The sequence below is a fragment of the Balaenoptera borealis genome (assembly GCF_965194805.1).
Source record: "Balaenoptera borealis genome assembly, chromosome: 1".
In the NCBI taxonomy this organism is placed as follows: Eukaryota; Metazoa; Chordata; class Mammalia; order Artiodactyla; family Balaenopteridae; genus Balaenoptera; species Balaenoptera borealis.
In genome coordinates, this window is record NC_138860.1 from 22,227,204 (window position 1) to 22,246,140 (window position 18,937).

Here is an 18,937-nt window from a genome sequence, read left to right on the forward strand (position 1 = left end):
GCAGAGAACAAATCAGAGGTTACCAGTGGGGAAAGCCAAGCGAGGAAGAGATCAAGACAGGGATCGGGGACTAAGAGGTACAAACTACTATGTATAAAATAAATAAGCTACAAGGATATTTTGTACAGCACAGGGAATGTAGCTAATATTTTAATAACTTTAAATTGAGTATAATCTATAAAAATTTTGACCCTGCGTTATACACCTGAAACTAGTATAATATTGTAACTCACCTATACCTCAATTTAAAAAAAAAAACCTATTGAGAGCTAAACTAAAAAAAATATATAGGCATAAAAAATTATATATATACACATACATAAATGAGCTTGAAGGAAATATATTAAAATATTGATGGTGTTGGGCTTCCCTGGTGGCGCAGTGGTTGAGAATCTGCCTGCCAATGCAGGGGACGCCCTGGTCTGGGAAGATCCCACATGCCACGGAGCAACTAGGCCCATGAGCCACAATTACTGAGCCTGCGCGTCTGGAGCCTGTGCTCCGCAACAAGAGAGGCCGCGATAGTGAGAGGCCCGCGCACCGCGATGAAGAGTGGCCCCCACTTGCCGCAACTAGAGAAAGCCCTCGCACAGAAACACAGCCATAAATAAATAAATAAATAAATAAAATTTAAAATAAAAAAAAAAAAAAAGCCCGGAATGGTATAAAAAAAAAATATTGATGGTGTTTACTTCTAGATTGTAGGATACAAATGGCTTGTTTTCCTCTGATTTCTCTATTTTGTACGTTTTCCACAATGGGCTCACATTACTTTTATAAATACAATTTTTTTTAAGTGCAACCAAAAATGCTTCTCCAAGAATTATTTATAACAAACAAAGAATTGGAAAGCAATCTAAACGTCTAGCAAGAAGGAGACAGCGACAATGAATGAGTCACAGCCATGTGGTAAGAGATGAGGCTTTTTCAAATGTATGCATATGGGTGTCTGCAACTTATATGTGTATACATGTAAATTTGATATTACAATTATTTCCATATTGAGAGAAATACAAAAATATAAAATTAAAATACTTGAGTAAATATAGTGTGATTATAACTTAAAAAAATTTTTTCATATAGAAAGAAGTAAATCTTTCCTAGGAATCATTATTAATCATTAAATCATAATTTAATTAATAATCATAACCATTAAATCATTATCCTAGGAATAATAATATTCATCATTTACAATAATATCTCCTGGGTTTTAGCCACACACCAGTTCCACAAGATGCTCCATGAAAAATGGATTCCACGGTCAAAAATATTGGGAGAAGTTTACAAATTATAATCCCCTCTTAGACACACAGTAGTTTCAGGGAGGTGGGGGGAACCCTGCTTAGATCAGCATTTCTCATATTCACTGAAGCATGCCAATGAACTGTGTACCACTTTGGGACATTTCTTATTTTTATTATTTAACTACTAAACTTCTGAAACTCCATCTGGGGAATTCCCTGGCGGTCCAGTGGTTAGGACTCTAAACTCTCACTGCCAAGGGCCTGAGTTCAATCCCTGGTCGGGGAACTATGATCCCATAAGCCATGCAGTGCGGCCGAAAAAAAATTTTTTAATATAAAAAAATAAAATAAAACTCCATCTGCTTCCAGAACGGGAGTGAGATGACTATTACATGAAGACATATTAATACCTTAAAAATGTCTCCCCCGTCTCTCCTTCTAGATTACAAGCAGCGTGAGGACACACACTGACATACTTCTTCCCTTCTAACAGCATCTACAACACTGCTCATTCGTTGCCTACGCAGCAGATACACTTGAAGTCCGAGTGGAGTTTAAAAGAAAATCTTACCATCCATCACTGTCAGCAGCATTGACATTTACACCAAACTGTACCAGGAATTTAACAATTTCTGTGTGTCCTGCACACACGGCGTTGTGAAGAGCTGTGATACCTTCATCATTAGGCAGGCTTGGGTCATCGACCTGTAACATCAATAAGAACAAGGGTGATCATCACTCAAATTTTTTGTCACCTTAACTGTCAACTATTAACTGGCTCTAGGATCAAGAGAATTGAAAGAGACTCTTGTAGTCTTTTTTTTTTTTTTTTTGAACATAATTAAAACCTTCAGGAGCCAAGAAAACTATACCAAGAACAGTTCTAGAAATACGACATTAAGTAGGCACTCCCTATAAAAAGGTTTTTAAAAACTGAAGAAGTCCCAGAAACTATATATCCTTACAATCATTTTTGTTTATTTATCCTCCAACTTCCCACCACAGATTAGCATCTAAGGAGAAGTCACATTTGCCATGGAAGGGAAGAAAGGTCAACTAAAAATATTTTAAATAGCAGGTTTCTGAAAAGTAGGGACCACATCTGTAATTTAACACTGCAGAGTACAAATCCATACTTGAGCAACTTTTAAAGGAGGGTCATGATGTCCCTAAGAAAAGTACCCCCAGTGAATAACTGAACTTCCGCACTATTTATTGAAAGTGTTACAGCCACACCTTTAAAACAGAGAAGCTGGTTTTGGAGCATGATTAAGAGTTCCTCTCAACAACCCCACCTCCCAAAAGAGAAAACAATGCAAAAGTACAGTTTCCCTACAGTAGCCTTTTGATTAGAGCATTAAAACAAAATACAAGGTGGTGTATATAAGAAATGTACTAATTCAATCATACCTCATATATAATTCTCTGTACAAGGTCAAATTCTCCCTCCAAAGAGGAATCTAGAAGTAAAGCAAGGGGGTTGAATTTCACCCTCATTCCATGAGCAATCCGCTCTGAACCAGTTTTACGCAAGTTTGTCCTTTTGCCCTGCAAAAGAAATGCATGGAAGGTTAAGGATCCCGGTCTAAGCAAGAGACCAAAAAACAACAAAAAGGGAGGAATAATATCTCGGCTGAGATAGTAAAAAGAACTTTGAAAATACACATATATATATATATATATATATATATATATATATATATATATATATATTTAGCCCTTAATGAATAAACCCACGTAACTAAGTGGGAAGAAGCTAACTCTTTAAAGCCTAGTGAAAACTACATTTGGGTAACACACGCTAAGAGTATAATCTGCAGTAGGAAGTAGGCTGGTTCTCCGTCAAGGATCAAAATTAGCCAAGATTGGTCTTTAAATTACCTAATACAGTAGTGCTAACCCCACATTATTAAACTGGGCAAGAGCACAAACTGAGAATTGTGAAAGCTGACATTTATTGAATGATTATTCATTTATTCCTCTCGAAGACCCTATTATCCCATTTTACAGATAAGGAAGTTGAGGCACACAGCCAGTAAACTTCAGAGCTGGAATTCAAATCCAAGGAATCTGGCTTCTTCAAAGCCCCTCCTTTTAACCATATCCAACATAATGCCTCCTAGGGGGAAGGGGAGTGGAGCATATTATGAAGGAAAAAAATAAAGATTATTAGTCTGTCTTAGACATACCAGGGAGGAATCCTACAAGTCTTAAAATGTTATCACTATTTTATATTTAAAAATTTAACTGTACTCCAAGACACATGGGTAAATTAACCATCTTTTCTACATTTTAATACGTCAGGCTTAAAAAAATAAGGCAAATGTTAAAACTAGATCTAACATCCTATAAGATAGGTTTCTTAAATACAACCAACAGAGTGGAAACATCTCCTAGGGTATGATATGCTATACATAATTCTCTTTATTTTATTTCAGATGTGGAAAACTATTGAGTTTTGAAAAACGTTAAGTAGCAATGAATATACTTCACAAATGTACAATGGCTAAAATGTTTGTCTCTTGAAAAAAAGAAAACAAGAGTAAATATTACATGGCTGAGATAATACAACTCATGAACAGTACAATCATACCCACTTTCAAACAACAGTACGAGATAGTGGCTTCTACTTTACTTCAACCAAGAAGGAAAAAGTTTATAGATCACTTTCCTAGGAAGAGAATAACAGAATCTCGCATGTTTAACTCAAAGAGAATCACGCCTCAGGACATAGAAGCACAGAATTGTTAAAAAAGTGTTAACCTCTATTTTAAAACTTTTTTCACTAGAACTCAATGTTTACCATATAGAACTTTTAAACAAATGTCGACTATAAACTAGTAGTTGAGGCAACTTTGGATAATCATTACCTTTGACTTCTGCCACATCTAAAAGATGTAATAAGGGATCAAACATATAACGCACTTAAAAAAAAAAATCCTTACAATATGCTATTGTGCTTTTGCCCAGGTTTTAAAAATTCATAGCTTGGCATCCTACTGAAACAAAATGACTTCAAACTAAACTCTGAAAAAACCAACTTTAAAGACATTTTGGGATTCTGATCTTCTCTCACCTATTTCAAAGTGACATAATAAACTTCCAAAGAAAAGCTTAATATTTGGAAGGAGTGCAGAAGACACGCCCAAGTCAAAACATACAAAACTTTAGAATAACTTAGCGTCATCCAAAAGCTATGGGACGCGGCAAAAGCAGCTCTAAGAGGGAAGTTTACAGTGATACAAACTTACCTCAGGAAACAAGAAAAACCTCAAACAACCTAACCTTATATCTAAAGCAACTAGAGAAGGAAAAATAAACAAAACCCAAAGTTAGCAGAAGAAAAGAAATCAGAAAGATCAGAGCAGAAATAAATGAAGTAGAGACAAAGAAAACAACAGAAAAGATCAATGAAACTAAAAGCTGGCTCTTTGAAAAGATAAACAAAATTGATAAACCTTTAGCCAGACTTGTCACGAAAAAAAGGGAGAGGGCCCAAATCAACAAAATTAGAAATGAAAAAGGAGAAGTTACAACCGACACCGCAGATATACAAAGGACCGTAAGAGACTACTACAGGCAACTACATGCTAATAAAATGACTGTCCACACTAGAAGAAATGGACCAATTCTTAGAAAGGTACAATCTTCCAAGACTGAACCAGGAAGAAACAGAAAATATGAACAGACCAATTACAAGTACTGAAATAGAATAACTTAATGTCAGAGCACAAGGAAACCTGAGGGATCGCCATGATACCCAGAGACTTCAAACCAGGCTGAAGGAGAGGAAGAGGCTAAAGAGGGTCCACCCCACTCTCTGCTCAGTTACCTCCCCCAGGCCCCATTTCATCCAGAACCCTTCCAATTTTATCAGCATTGGAAGTTTGAGGTTCCACCTAAATATGACATTGAAAATAAATTTCACTGCTAGAAAAAGAAAAGTTTGAAAGAGTGGTATCACCAATGACAGAAGTTAAACCATCTGCCCGATTTCACAGAGCTAAACTAGTGACCGAAAGTTCCAAATCCAGGTCTTTTCATTCCCAGTGTTGCCTTCCATGATATGTGACACCAGCTAGAGAAGAAACAGCAAACATGGTGTTTATAGGTATAAGAGCAAAACTTTGTTTCCTTCATAAAGAAAGGGGTTCTTCCCCCAAAATTAAAATGTTTGTGATGCTGAATATATTGCATTTTGATAACATTTATAAGATCCACTCTGTACCAAGGGAACTGTAAGATAAAGGGCAAGCTGTAGAACACGTTTGCTGCAATAGGCAGTTTAAACACAGACCATCTTTTGTGAATGGCCGGCTGTAAGTACTCACTGGTGTTTCACTGAATAGTGACAACTAGCCACCTAGAAAGCTGTGACAAGACAAAAGGTTTCTGCAGTGACCACAAGACACCACAGTACTTACAGGAGGCAGAGAAACCTGCCCAGTGATCTCAGGCGGACGCAGGCTCACAGGGTCTTCTCCTGGGCCTTCTGGTTCCCCAGACGGGTATGGCGGGGGTGGGTAGGGGGGGTACTCCTCGAGGTACACTTCAAGCAGAGGGGGAGCCTCTGGGTTTGGATCTTCCACGTTGTTCTGGAAACTTGGACTGCTGTCTGGGACTCCTTCAGGTTCATACTCAAGGCCCGGAGAAGGAGCGGGCAGGTCACTGCTCTCTGTACTGGCGCTCCCTGCTTCCTCCGGGGACACGGGCTCAGGGGCCAGAGGGAGCGCCTCCTTCTCTGGCTCCACGTGCAAATATGGATTCTGGATCTCCACTGGGCTTTCCGGGCTGGCAGTCCCAGCAGTGGACTTGGATGGGTGCGCCGGGACGGAGATGGTCTCCATGGCGGCGATGGTGGTCCTCTGATACAGAAGTTTCTGAATATTCGGCCCATTAGGACCCTCCGGCTCTGTAATAGAGCTGCGTTTCTTTAGTGGCCGTGGTGCGTTCGACAGTTTCTTTCGCAGGGCTTCTAGGTCAGCATCGCTCTGGTTTCGGTACGGATTAGATAAGAAAGGCAGTAATTTGGTTGGGCTGAGTGGCCTAGGAATCCTTTCGTTTTCATGGGTCTCCTGAACTGAAGAAATGGGCTCTGTTTCAGGTTCCGGGCTGCCGGGTTTGCCCTGGGTATTGGAATAAATGTTCTCTGGGAGCTGCTGTTGGTTCTGGGCAGTAGCAATCACAGGCTTGCCATAAACTAATTGGAAATGGAAAAAAAGTCCTGATTAGTATTAATTAAACAAAACTAGCAAATAACAGACATAGCTAACAATAATTAAAGCCTCTTTTAATTTCATAGTTATTACCTAATACCCTTCAATACAACTAATTTTTAAAAATAACAAACGACAAAGCAAGGTTTCCGTCGTTGCGTAATAAACTTATTACAGAATCAAACCCCTCATTGATTGTAAAGAGGTACCATTATTTTATGTACCAATATGAAAGAAAATGCTGTCAGTTATAATTGTAAGAAATCAGACCGTAGTATCCAAATTTAAAATGTCAAAGGGCTTCCCTGGTGGCGCAGTGGTTGAGAATCTGCCTGCCAATGCAGGGCACACGGGTTCGAGCCCTGGTCTGGGAAGATCCCACATGCCACGGAGCAACTGGGCCCGTGAGCCACAATTACTGAACCTGCGCGTCTGGAGCCTGTGCTCCGCAACAAGAGAGGCCGCGATGGTGAGAGGCCCGCGCACTGCGATGAAGAGTGGTCCCCAACTTGCCGCAACTAGAGAAAGCCCTCGCACAGAAACGAAGACTCAACACAGTCATAAATAAATAAATAAATAAATAAAAGAACGTGAATTTCTTAAAAAAAAAAAAAAAAGTCAAAATGTAAAAATAAATAAATAAATAAATAAATAAAATGTCAAAATGTGAAAAGAATTTAGAATCAGTGAAAACTGGTGATCCTTTCACGTGTCCAGATTAAAACTAAACATGCAGTATCCCATCTTTCACAATTTTCAAAAGGAAATCAATGTGAGAAATCATTTGGCTTATAAAATTATTAATAACCACTTCTATTTACCAAAACTTTTCTCCTTAAACATTCTGATTACATCATCATTATCTAATTCCCGAATTATTATATTAGCAGTTTTCACCAGACTCATGAAAAAGAGTAAGATGTAGCATATATACTAATGCTCTGCTGTGTAATTACTTTCATGACATTTTGGGCCACAATTACATGCTTATTTCGTAACTAGAAAGCCATTTTCATTCCATTAAAACGTAGTGAATTTTATTCCAGTCCCATAAACTAATGACTCTTAGAAAGAACCCAACAAGTTACCGAATTATGTATGTTGAACACAAAGTAATCTTTTTGTGTTTTATATTTAACTAGTAACTGTGTCCTCATTAGAACAACTTAAAATATAGTAGAAAACATTAAAAAAAAAAAAAAACATATACAGAGGCAGTTGTCTAATCCTCTATGCACCAAGAACATCTGGTCAGACCTAGAGCGAAGACACCTCCCTCTGCGCAGCGATCCCCTGCAGGCACTTTTCCCCACTCACCGAGGAGCTCGTCCGTGAGCAGGAAACAAACGCACACAGGAAATTCAACACAGAAGGCTATGTCATCGCTATAGGTTTTATTCATCAATTTTCATATTTATTTCATTTTATTCACCTACCATCTTCAGCTACTACAGTAGCTGACACTGAGCACAAACTCTTTTAAACTCCCCATGAAGAACAGAAGCCATAATGAAACAAATCTCTAGGACAAAAGCATCAGTCAAAAGAGGTACAAGTCACTGTGCTGTTTACTGATCGATGGCAGCTCTGGTTGTAGGATGGAAACACATCCACGCAGGTGAAGATGAGACCAAGGATCTTACCGCTCGGAAAGTGGGGCCCTCGGGAATGGGACTTGGTCAACGCGCTCTGCACGGCCTGCTGGAAGTTTTTGCCGGGAGCCCGGTGCTGGGTATACATGGAGTATATGGAGCTGGCAGCCACGGTCTGGGGTTTCCTGAAGGGCGGAAGGAGGGTGTCCTTGGAAGGCTGAGGCGTGAAGGGCCGGACAGCAGCAGCAGGGGGACTCTCTTGCTTAGAACCTGGAGGAAGGGTCTGGTCTGCTTGGCCACCTGAAGGGATGCTGGCGGCCAGCAGGACCCTCTGCTGCTGCCCTGCTGGTCTGGGTTTGTTTCCCATGGATGCAACAGCCGCTGACGACTGCTGAGGGTTTCCATCTGGCTTAATGTCTGATGGCGACTGATTAGTTTGTCCAAAATAAGGCAGATTAATCTGTTTTGGTTTTGATGGAACAGGAGGTGGTACCTTAGCCACATTCTTATTTGCAGCCTGTAAACACACACAACAGCCAATCAAAATACTGTGTAACTGGGTATACAGGATGTTCCAGACAACCTAAACTTCACAAATGTTAAGTACAGACTGAAAAGACTAGCTCTACATTTAAAAATCATTAAAAGCTTTTAAATCTCTGAACTTAATCACACGTAAAAGGGACTTCAGTAATGCAATACAATTCCTGCCCCGTACGACTTCCTCCGCATTGCCCCTTCCTATTTGGGCAACTGTAAGTGGCCACTTGAAAACTTTTAACTGCCATTTTACATATTCACGGATGGCACCGATAACTGAAAACCATTCTCGTTCATCGGAACTTCACGCAATCTGGGCCACGTGGTTAAAAAAAACTCCTAACTTGGAGCATGCAGCCATAGACTGGCTGTCAAAGGCTGGGATCCTAACAGTTATGGAAGATTCATCATCAGATTGCTTGACATAACCTAAGCTCCAAATTTTGAAGAAACAAGGTAACTGAGCAGCACAAATACAATGTTCTTCAATGCACCAGTATTTTTTTAGAGAATCATACAAAATATGACCCAGAAGCAAGCATGTTAGTCATGTTCCAGTACGATGTGAGACCACAAATATACTCAAGCAACAGAATTTAAAATAACATAATGCTGTTGTATTTTCTAATCTCCCAGATAGATTTTGTTTTTTTCTCTCCCTTACATAATACTTTCTCTCTTCTAAAAAAAAAAAAAAAATGTATATAGAATTACCATTAAATCTTAAAACTGGGATATTCTCAAGTACCTGAGCATCCCGCAAGATATCTTCACTGCTCTGGTTCTTCCTCAGGGTACCAAAGGCGGGTGGGGCAGCAGACTGGTCCACGGTGTCAAACATTGAAAAGGGACGCACTTTCTTCTCCTTCTCCCTCAGCGGAACCTCCCCATCATCAGCTGAAGAAGACAGGGAAAAAAAAGAATCACACTGATAATCAAACTGCTTGTAATAAAATTTCTTATTCACACATGTTTCTCTCTCCTCAAACCTATACCCACTAAATGCTCTTCTATTTTTAAACTAAGTTGATTAAAGGATAACCCAACACTACAATGCTAGTACCTTAATTCCCTGGCTAAATGAAGCTGTTCTGGAAATAAACACAGTCCCTGGTCTTAACACACTAGAAAATAAGCTATCTAAAAAAGAATACACAGAACCTTTAGATGGCCAAAACAGAATATTCAGGAACAGCACAAGTAAACCTCACCTTGGTCTGGAGCGTTCCCAGAGCTTTTGGACACAGAAGCAGATGCTTGTTGGCTCGAGAAAAGATCTGCATTCGGAGGAGTCCAATCAGGGCCAAGCAGATGGATTTTAGAGCCTAGAACACAGAAAAGCAACTGCAATAACCCGGCATTCTAAGGAGATGTTTAATGGTTCACTTTACTGCTAAGAAGTTAAATCTCTAAAAATGGGTTTAAATCTCGGACTCACAAAAACCTCAGTAAACTTACTTAGAAAACATCAGACTTTATACTTGTAATTTAAGAGTGTTCCTGCTAACTCAAACAAATTAATCACGATCAACAGAAAGTCCGTTTGAAGCAGCAAGGACGCATTACTCCTCCCCAGGTAAGAAAACGTCACCATCCCACCCAGAAATCCAATCTAGCAGACCAAGGGCTCTCCCGTGTGTCTTACATAACTACCACAAGTGATGCACACACAACAAAAGCAAAAACACGGACTTTCAGCCCATGACTCTGACCACAGTCTTGGGTAAATCAGAGTATTCAGGTTTTTTCCTACACTGGTATTTAAGTTTCAAAGCCATAGCTTTCATTTTTCCTTAAAAAGACAAAACTAACTCTTTCTACAATAAAACCCAGACTATGCAGCACTACTGCTTCACAGTGGTAATTACTGCAAAATAATAAATAATTTTAAAGTTAGCTACTATTTACACATGATAGTGGTTAGGGAAAAGAGATGATTCTATTTTTTTTTTCTCCAGGGGTCAGTTTAATAAGCTCATTAAAGGATGTTTTTTGCCCTGCTTTTCCTACAACTCTGCCTTCATTTTTTCCTCCTATTATAAAAGTCTGGCTTGCACCTGCCCCCCGCCCCCGGCCAAGTATCTGAGGACTACACACAGAATGCAAAGACCACTAACACAAGGAGCCTCTGTTACTTTCACTTTTATCTCCCAATATGTTTACCTTTATTCTAAAAATTATCATCAGGCAAATTCTCACACAAAAACATATACGAATAGCAAACACCAATCATCAACAGAATGGACCCACTGTCTCGCATTCTGTGGAGACGACACCACTAACATATCTGGAGTTTTTATACCACAAGGAAAGTTCTCAAGTTATTAACATCAGATCAAAATTTCCTTATTAACAAGAAGGAATTCAAAACAATTTCCAGGTTTTCAAAAACCTGATGCTTTATTTCATTTCCTGAACAGAACCCTATTCTTACTTAGGGTTAAGAAAATTATCATTTCTTAACCCCAAAGAACACAAGGAGATTCTTAGAATTGCCACATGAACAAGGGATAGGAAGACATCCTTTTAAACTCAAACTTGGAGGAAAAAAAAAAAATCTAGATTAAAAAAAAAAAAAAAAAGACTTGCTGTGAAGCACAAATAAAAGAAAGGTATACAAAAACAAACAAATAAATAACTCAAACTTGGGGGAAAATCATAGTGAGCACGGGAGCAGCTAAGCCCTGGAAGGACTTGGAAATGCCTGGTTTTACCTTTCAGTTGTGAAGCGGCCCCAGATCTCATGTTGGGCAGTGTCTGGACTTTCATGGACCCCTCGGAAGCCTGCGTGGCCCCAGGCCCATCGGGCAGGGCTGGCTTCACCAGAAGCTCAGGCCTCGAGGGGATCCGGGGCATAGTCGACGACTGGATATAGGGACCGACCGCAGCCACTCGACTCGGCCCCGACGCCCCCGGCTGGGGCAGGTGTCCATCAGACGAAACCTTAGGAGAAAGCACAGAGCCTTTAGTATTGCAAGTCAGGCTGGATCTGACTCAGAAAAGCCCGTGACGTGTTCATAATTGTGTTAAAAACCGGCATTTTCAGGATCTAGCCACCAAATCTACAAGAGATGTCCCCAGACAGAAACACCCCATGGTGAACTCTCACCCACACTTTATTACAAGAATTAGAAAAAAGAGCAGAGCTACGTAGGTGATAATATTAGAAGGATAAGAACAGTGGATTCTCTTTCAAGAAGTCACAGGTCCCGTCCCTTTCCGGAGGACGCACCGAGCAATGATTCTGAAGATGCTGCTCCGAGTACTGACCTCACTGGGATGGTCATCGTCCCCTCCTCCCGACCCCTGCCAACAGCGCACTTACTGGAAGGCTCTCTTTCTGCTGCAGGGCCGCCTTCTTCTTCCACAGCCGGTCCCTGAGCTCGTTAACACGCTTGTCCATGACCGCCACTTCTGAACTGCGCTTATTCAAGCACTCCCTCTGTTGTTGCAGCTTGGCATTCTGCTCCTGGTTCAGTTTGTTTCTTAACTGAATAAAATTAAGGGAAAAAAAGGTAGCCAAGGAGTAGGAAGAAAAATTTCTCAAACAGATAATCACATGGTTCACTATTATACAATTTCTAAAAATGTAAGGTCCCTCCACACTTCTCATCTCATGGTGTAAAATTAAGTGTTGGACCACCAGCTGTGGTCATAAGGAACACCTCAGATTTCCTGTTTGAGGTACTATAAAGTTTATTCTGGATTCTGTGGGGTTTAGGTCTTCCTCCCCCTCCCCGCTTTAAGGAAAAGAGGCCGAAATCCAGAACTTCCTGCCCCTTATGTGAACAACGCTGTCGTCCTAGAGAGAATGTGCCACTGAATGTCACAGGCGGCCACAGTTTACCTGCAGCTCCTTGTAGAGCCGATCAAGCTCAGCCACTGCGGACTGGTTGTCATGGTGACCATCAATCCTGCCGTTCTTGAGCATCTCTAGCTGTCTTGTAAGTTCCTCTACTTTTGACACAGCCAGAACGAGCTCCCTCTGCTTTTGCTGGAACAAACTATTCATCTGTTCAATTTCCTCCACTAAAGTAAGAACGAGAAAAGCAACAGTAGTTGAAAAGAAAAATGAGAATGGACTGCTTCCCGGGCAACCAGGATGTACCATAAACTTCCTCATAAAAAGTAGACAAAATTTTCAGAAATGTCCTAGAATCAACCTATTCCTTTATAAGCACCTCTAAATCAAACAGACATCTCTAAATCAAATCACTACAATTTTAATTAAAATGGTATTGTATTAGATGGAGCCATTATACGCATAAAAATCCTTACCTTCATCAAATTTTCAGTCAAAAAACAGAGAGAAGAAAGAGGACTTCAATGCAGGGGACCTGGGTTCAATCCTTGGTCAGGGAACTAGATCCCACAAGCATGCCGCAACTAAGAGTTCGCATGCCACAACTAAGGAGCCCTGGAGTCACAACTAAGGAGCCTGCCTGCTGCAACTAAGACCTGGTGCAACCAAATAAATAAATAAATAAATGGGGGGGTGGAAACTACTACTACTACTACTACTACTACTACTACTACTACTACTACTACTACTACTACGTTTTCCAAAGGGAACTTGGAAACCTCGTCTAAAACATTCAACAGCTGAATTCAATTCAGGGGGAACCAGCAGCATCAAAACTGCACTGAATTATACTCTTCCCAAAAAATCCTTTTAAGTTGATCTACATACAGAGTCTCATCTTATTCTTCTTCCTTACTGCAAATTTATATAAACTTCCTACACCAACGTGTCTTCTTATACCAATGCATTTTCTTACACCCAAACAGTTTAACACTGTAGCATTTAGCACTGAGGTAAACCAAATGGGAGCAACTCACCAAGTTTCCCGTTGCTTAGCCTCTTCTGTTCCACGTGGCCTTTAAGTGCTCTCACTTTTTTCAGCTTAGCTTCCTGATTCTCAGCTATTTCTTTGAGCCTCTTAAGCTTTTCCTGTTCAGCAGCTTGTTGCTGTTGACGCTGATCTTGCTGTTTCAAAAACTTTAAGCGCTGTTCCTGAAGATATAAGCCATCATCAGACATGTCCTTTTAAACAGCAGACCACTAACCCACAATTAATCTAACCACGCCCTGAGGTGCCCAGGCAGAGGTACACCGGTGGCGTTGCTCTGGTCTCACCGTCTGTCCTACACGCTGCTATGAGAACCACCTGGGGAGTTTGTGAAAAACAGACTCTCCCGGGCCCAAGCCTAGAATCTACCTCTTAGGGGGTAAGATCCAGGAATCAGTGTTTTTATCCAAGTGGTCCTTGTGCAGCAAGCAAGCAGTGATCCTTGAACTAGTTTTCATGAGCTGCGGCTATAATTTTAAGAAGGAGCTCATGTAGAGGGGGGAGGCAGTAAAAGAAAGCTGTTAAATGATACACTTCGAAGTCCAATTTGGATTCAAACCCAAGCTCTGCCACTTATTAGCTATGAGACTTTGGGCAAATTACATAATCTCACCAAATCCACAAGTCTGTGTCTTCACCTATAAAATGAGATCATCACTAGTGCTCCTAGGGCTACAGTGAGGATTAAATGCAATGTGAAATGGAAATCTCTGTTTACAGTATCGTACATAGTTAGTACACACTCAATACACTTAGAAAAGAGCTAAAGAACTACTTAGTGCCTTTAGAAAACTGCAATAATGCAACTTACAATTTTATTTCTATTATATTAAAATTTTTAACTGAGTAATAGAGCCACACAATTTATAATCAAGGGTAAACTTCACAGATTAATATGCCTAAAACATACAAATAACACAGAAATAGTTTCAAAATAAGACCCTGAGGGTAGAGATTTATTCTGTTAACAATCAACCTTTTTCTTTGAATTCATGTCCTTGCAACTCAAGGAATGCTGCGTCAGCATCACATGGGACCTTGTTAGAAATGCAAAATGTCAGACTCCAACCCACACCTACTGAATCAAAATATGCATTTTTAACAAGATCCCTAGGTGATTCATATTCATATTAAAGTTTGAGAAACAATGATATACATGACTTTGAAAAAAGCTGGTGTCTGGCATCAAAACTAGAAAGGGTGCATCGAAACCCTAGGACGTATTACAGGGAAGGCCACCGTGCCTGCTGAGAGCCACCTTAAAGAAGCCCTGGCCATCACTTCAAAGCCCTGCTGGGGACCTTGCTACCCAAACCCTCAAGCTGTTCACCCCAAGTGAACTTACAGTCCCTCAAAGACTGGTCGGCGGCAGAGACTGGGTATTTAGACCAGGGGCTGGCAGACCTGCAGGCGAAATCCAGCTTGCTATCCGTGTTGTAAGTAAAGTTTTCTAGGCACAACTGCCACACCCATTCGTTTACCTATTGTCTATGGCTGCCTTCCTGCTACAACTGCAGAGCTGAGACAGCACAGCCTGCAAAGCCTAAAATATCTCAGCTCTTTACAGACAAAGTCTGACAACATCTGGTTTAGACTAGAAGCCCATGGCTGGCAGAAGCAGCAGCAGGGAGACTGGTTTTGACAGAAATGGAGAGGCTTCCCATGTCTTCTCTGTCCAAGGGCAGGATGCGAATTAGGTGGTGGCTGAAGAATGTCCCCAGATAAAGGCAAGCAGCCTGTTACCAGGGCCAAGCAGCAGCTGGGGACAGGTTAGCGAGAGCAGCAAGCTCCTCTTGCTGTAGTAATGATTCAGGACAAGGTTAGCCCAGAGTAGGGCCTACAAGCAAAGCTGAGAGGTTCTTTCTGCTGTTCCTGTTTTACTGATACTCAACATAGCACGGTTAACTCTGATCAGAATGGTGGTCAGGAAGATCTGGAACAACTGGATGATTTAAGGTTTCTACACAGTGCTGTAGTGAAGAGAAGAAAGCAGGTACCTTTCGGGTTGATGGTATCAGCACGTATGTATGAGGTAACTGGTTTACTAGTGAGGATGGAACGTAAACGGCTTTACACACACATTAACAGGAGCGGCCTGTTAGGTCTTTGAAAACACAATATTACCTTAGTGGCCAGCATTTGTTGCTGGGCCTCAATCTGTTGTTGCTGGCGAGATGCCATTTCCTGAAGTTCAGCAAGTGTCAGGTCCATCCTAGGACTATTAACCTACCAAAATAAAAATGCAAACAATCCAACTTAGTACAAAATGATCACAGAGATTCCTCCCTCAAAGGCCTATTTATAAGCGTCACCTGAGCCAATCATGACAAAATTATTTAGCCATTTTTCTTCCATAATATTAAAGAAACCATTAACTTTTATATTAATACCCCACATTGACTTATTAAGATATAAAACATACTAACATACAGACCAACACTCTTCTAAGTTGTAAATTTAAATTAACTAGTTTCAATAGTCAGTGACACAGATGGAACAATTTGGAATTACCTCGTTCTATAGTTAAATTAGGAAGGCAGTGTTTGACCATATTAAACATGATATTGGGACACTGGCAGCAAACCTAGAATACAGTCATCAAAACACCCTTTAAAACTATGACACTAGAATTTTAAAAATTCAAGAAACATTGGGTCATCAGGGACAAAGCAAGATGTCCACTCTCTAAACATCCATTGGACATGGTCCTAAGAGGTTTAACCAGTGCCACAGAACAAAAAAGTAGAAATAAACTGTATCCAGATTGAAAAGGAAAAAGTTTCTTTTCTGTCTTTACACAAAGACAACACAATCATCTATGAAGAAAATCCTATGGAATCTACAAAAAAGCTACCAGAACTAATAATTTATTTAGCAAGAATGCAGGATAAAACATCAATATGCCAAAATCAATTATATTTCTACGTATTAGCAACAACCAGAAACTGAAAAAAAAAAATTTTTTTAATACCATTAACAATAGCATAAAAAACATGAAGCACTTAGGAATAAATTTAACAGAAGATGTGCCAGACCTGCATACTGAAAACTTCAAAACATGGCTGAGAGAGAGAAGACTTAAATAAATGGCGAGGTGGTGCCCATGAACCGAAAAGCTCAATATTGTCAAGACGGCAATTCTTCCCAAACTGATCTACAGAGTCAACAGAATCCCAACCAAAATCCCAGCAGGGTTTTTTTTGTATAAATTGACAACCAAATTCTAAAATTCCATATGGAAGTGCAAAGGACATACAATAGCCAAAACTTTGAAAAGAATGAAGTTGAAAACATACACTACCTGACTTCAAGACTTACCATGTTTCAGTAACCAATACAGTGTGTTACTGAAATCATGATAGATAAATAGATCAATTGTACAGGATAGAGAGTACAAAAATAGACCCACACGTACATGGGGTAATTGATTTTAGAAAAAAAGGCAATTGAGTGGAGAAAGTTTAGTGTTTTCAACAAATAGTGCTTGTACAACTGCTATCCATATACGAAAAACAAAATGAACTTTAACTCTCACACCATATGCAAATGTTACCACAAAATGGATCATAAACTTAGATGTAAAATCTAAAACTACAAAACTTCTAAACTGATCAATTATACTGTATTAAAATTAAGACCAAGTCACAGACTGGGAAAAATATTTGCAAATCATCTATCTAATAGAAAACTTGGATCCAGAATATATAAAGAAGCCTAAACTCAGTAATAAGAAAGTAAACAACCCAATAAAGAAAAAATTAAGCAAAAGAGGTGAACAAATACTTCACCAAAGACAATACACAAATGGCAAATAAGCACATGATAGATGCCCAACATCATCAGACATTAGAGAAATACAAATTAAAACCACAATGTAATACCACTACGCATCTATTAGACAGCCAAAATGAAAAAGACTGACCATACCAAATGTTGGCAAGGATGTGGAAAAACTAGAACTCTCTGGTGGGGAATGTAAAATAAAACAATCACTTTGGAAAACACTCTGGCAGCTTTTTTTTTTTTTTTTTTAATTTTTTTTAATATTTATTTATGGCTGTGTTGGGTCTTCGTTTCTGTGTGAGGGTTTTCTCTAGTTGCAGCAAGCGGGGCCCATTCTTCATCACGGTGCGCGGGCCTCTCACTGTCGCGGCCTCTCCCGTTGCGGAGCACAGGCTCCAGACGCGCAGGCTCAGTAATTGTGGCTCACGGGCCTAGTTGCTCCGCGGCATGTGGGATCTTCCCAGACCAGGGCTCGAACCCGTGTCCCCTGCATTGGCAGGCGGATTCTCAACCACTGCGTCACCAGGGAAGCCCTGGCAGCTTTTTAAAAGTTAACATACAACACACCATTGTAAAGCAATTATACTCCAATAAAGATGTTAAAAAAAAAAAAAGTTAACATACATCTACCAGATGACCCAACCATTCCACTCCTAAGTATTCACTCAAGAGAAGTAAAAGTATATGTCCATACAAAGATGTGTACCCAAATATTCATTGTAGCTTGATATGCTGTAACTGGAAACAACCCAAATGTCCATGAACAGATGAATGGATAAGGAGTGGTGCAACCAGACAATGAAGTATCTCTCAGCAATAAAGAGGAATCACTACTGATACACACAGCAAAATGGATGAATCTCAAAATAATTATCCTGAGTAAATTCAGACAAAAAGAGTACAGACTGGATGGCTCCATTTATCCTAGATTCTAGAAAATATAACTAATTTGTAGTGACAGAAAGGAGACTTGCTAGCAGTTCCCTGAGGATGGGGAGGGAGGCAAGAAGGAAAGGATTACAAAAGGACATAAGGAAACTTTGGGGGTGGGGGGTGATGGATATGTTCATTATCTTGATTATGGTAATGGCTTCACAGGTGTACACATATGTCAAAACTTATCAAATTGTATACCTGAAATATGTGCAGTTTATTATATGACAATTATACTTCTATCAAGATGTTTCTTAAAAACCCAGTGATGGGACTTCCCTGGCAGTCCAGTGGTTAAGACTCTGCGTTTCCAGTGCAGGGGGCATGGGTTCGATCCTTGGTCGGGGAACTACAATCCCGCATGCTGCGTTACCGAAAAAATAAATAAAAAATAAAAAACCCAGTGATAGGGAAAGATACATTGTGTCAAGATGCACTGAAATCCTGTTAATGGTTGAGACCATTTTTGTTATCGTCATATCAACCTTTCTTCACTGTAAGATAAATATGAGATCAGAGAAGAGAAACAGGAAGAATTTGGGGGGGAAAAACAGAATTTGGGGAAAGGCAGAGTAGAAGTAAATGTAGGTTGGAGAGAGGTAATTTAGCTAATCCTTAACATTATTAAAAATTCTAAGCTCTGAAAAGAAAATGCCTACAAGGAATCCCAAAGATACCTGCTAAAATTCATACGCAGTAGCAAGAGCATTAATATATCATTAATCGCTAAAAACGATGACGGCAACAAAATCACCAAAAAAACAGACACTTCCTCAAAC

At 39.9% G+C, this 18,937-nt stretch overlaps 1 protein-coding gene across 2 annotated transcripts in view; it reads right to left on the reverse strand.

Annotated features, from left to right (window-relative positions):
• The window catches only part of TP53BP2 (tumor protein p53 binding protein 2), a 62,122-nt gene that overhangs the window by 7,968 nt on the left and 35,217 nt on the right, over window positions 1–18,937 (reverse strand). For both annotated transcript variants that reach the window (XM_082389797.1, XM_082389796.1), the window contains 11 exons: window positions 15,567–15,668; window positions 13,432–13,606; window positions 12,440–12,621; window positions 11,918–12,082; window positions 11,307–11,535; window positions 9,804–9,917; window positions 9,341–9,489; window positions 8,104–8,569; window positions 5,669–6,444; window positions 2,655–2,792; window positions 1,816–1,949 (listed from right to left, as the gene is read on the reverse strand). In XM_082389797.1, the coding sequence (XP_082245923.1) occupies window positions 1,816–1,949; window positions 2,655–2,792; window positions 5,669–6,444; window positions 8,104–8,569; window positions 9,341–9,489; window positions 9,804–9,917; window positions 11,307–11,535; window positions 11,918–12,082; window positions 12,440–12,621; window positions 13,432–13,606; window positions 15,567–15,668 (2,630 nt within the window). The remainder of the gene's footprint in view (window positions 1–1,815; window positions 1,950–2,654; window positions 2,793–5,668; window positions 6,445–8,103; window positions 8,570–9,340; window positions 9,490–9,803; window positions 9,918–11,306; window positions 11,536–11,917; window positions 12,083–12,439; window positions 12,622–13,431; window positions 13,607–15,566; window positions 15,669–18,937) is intronic.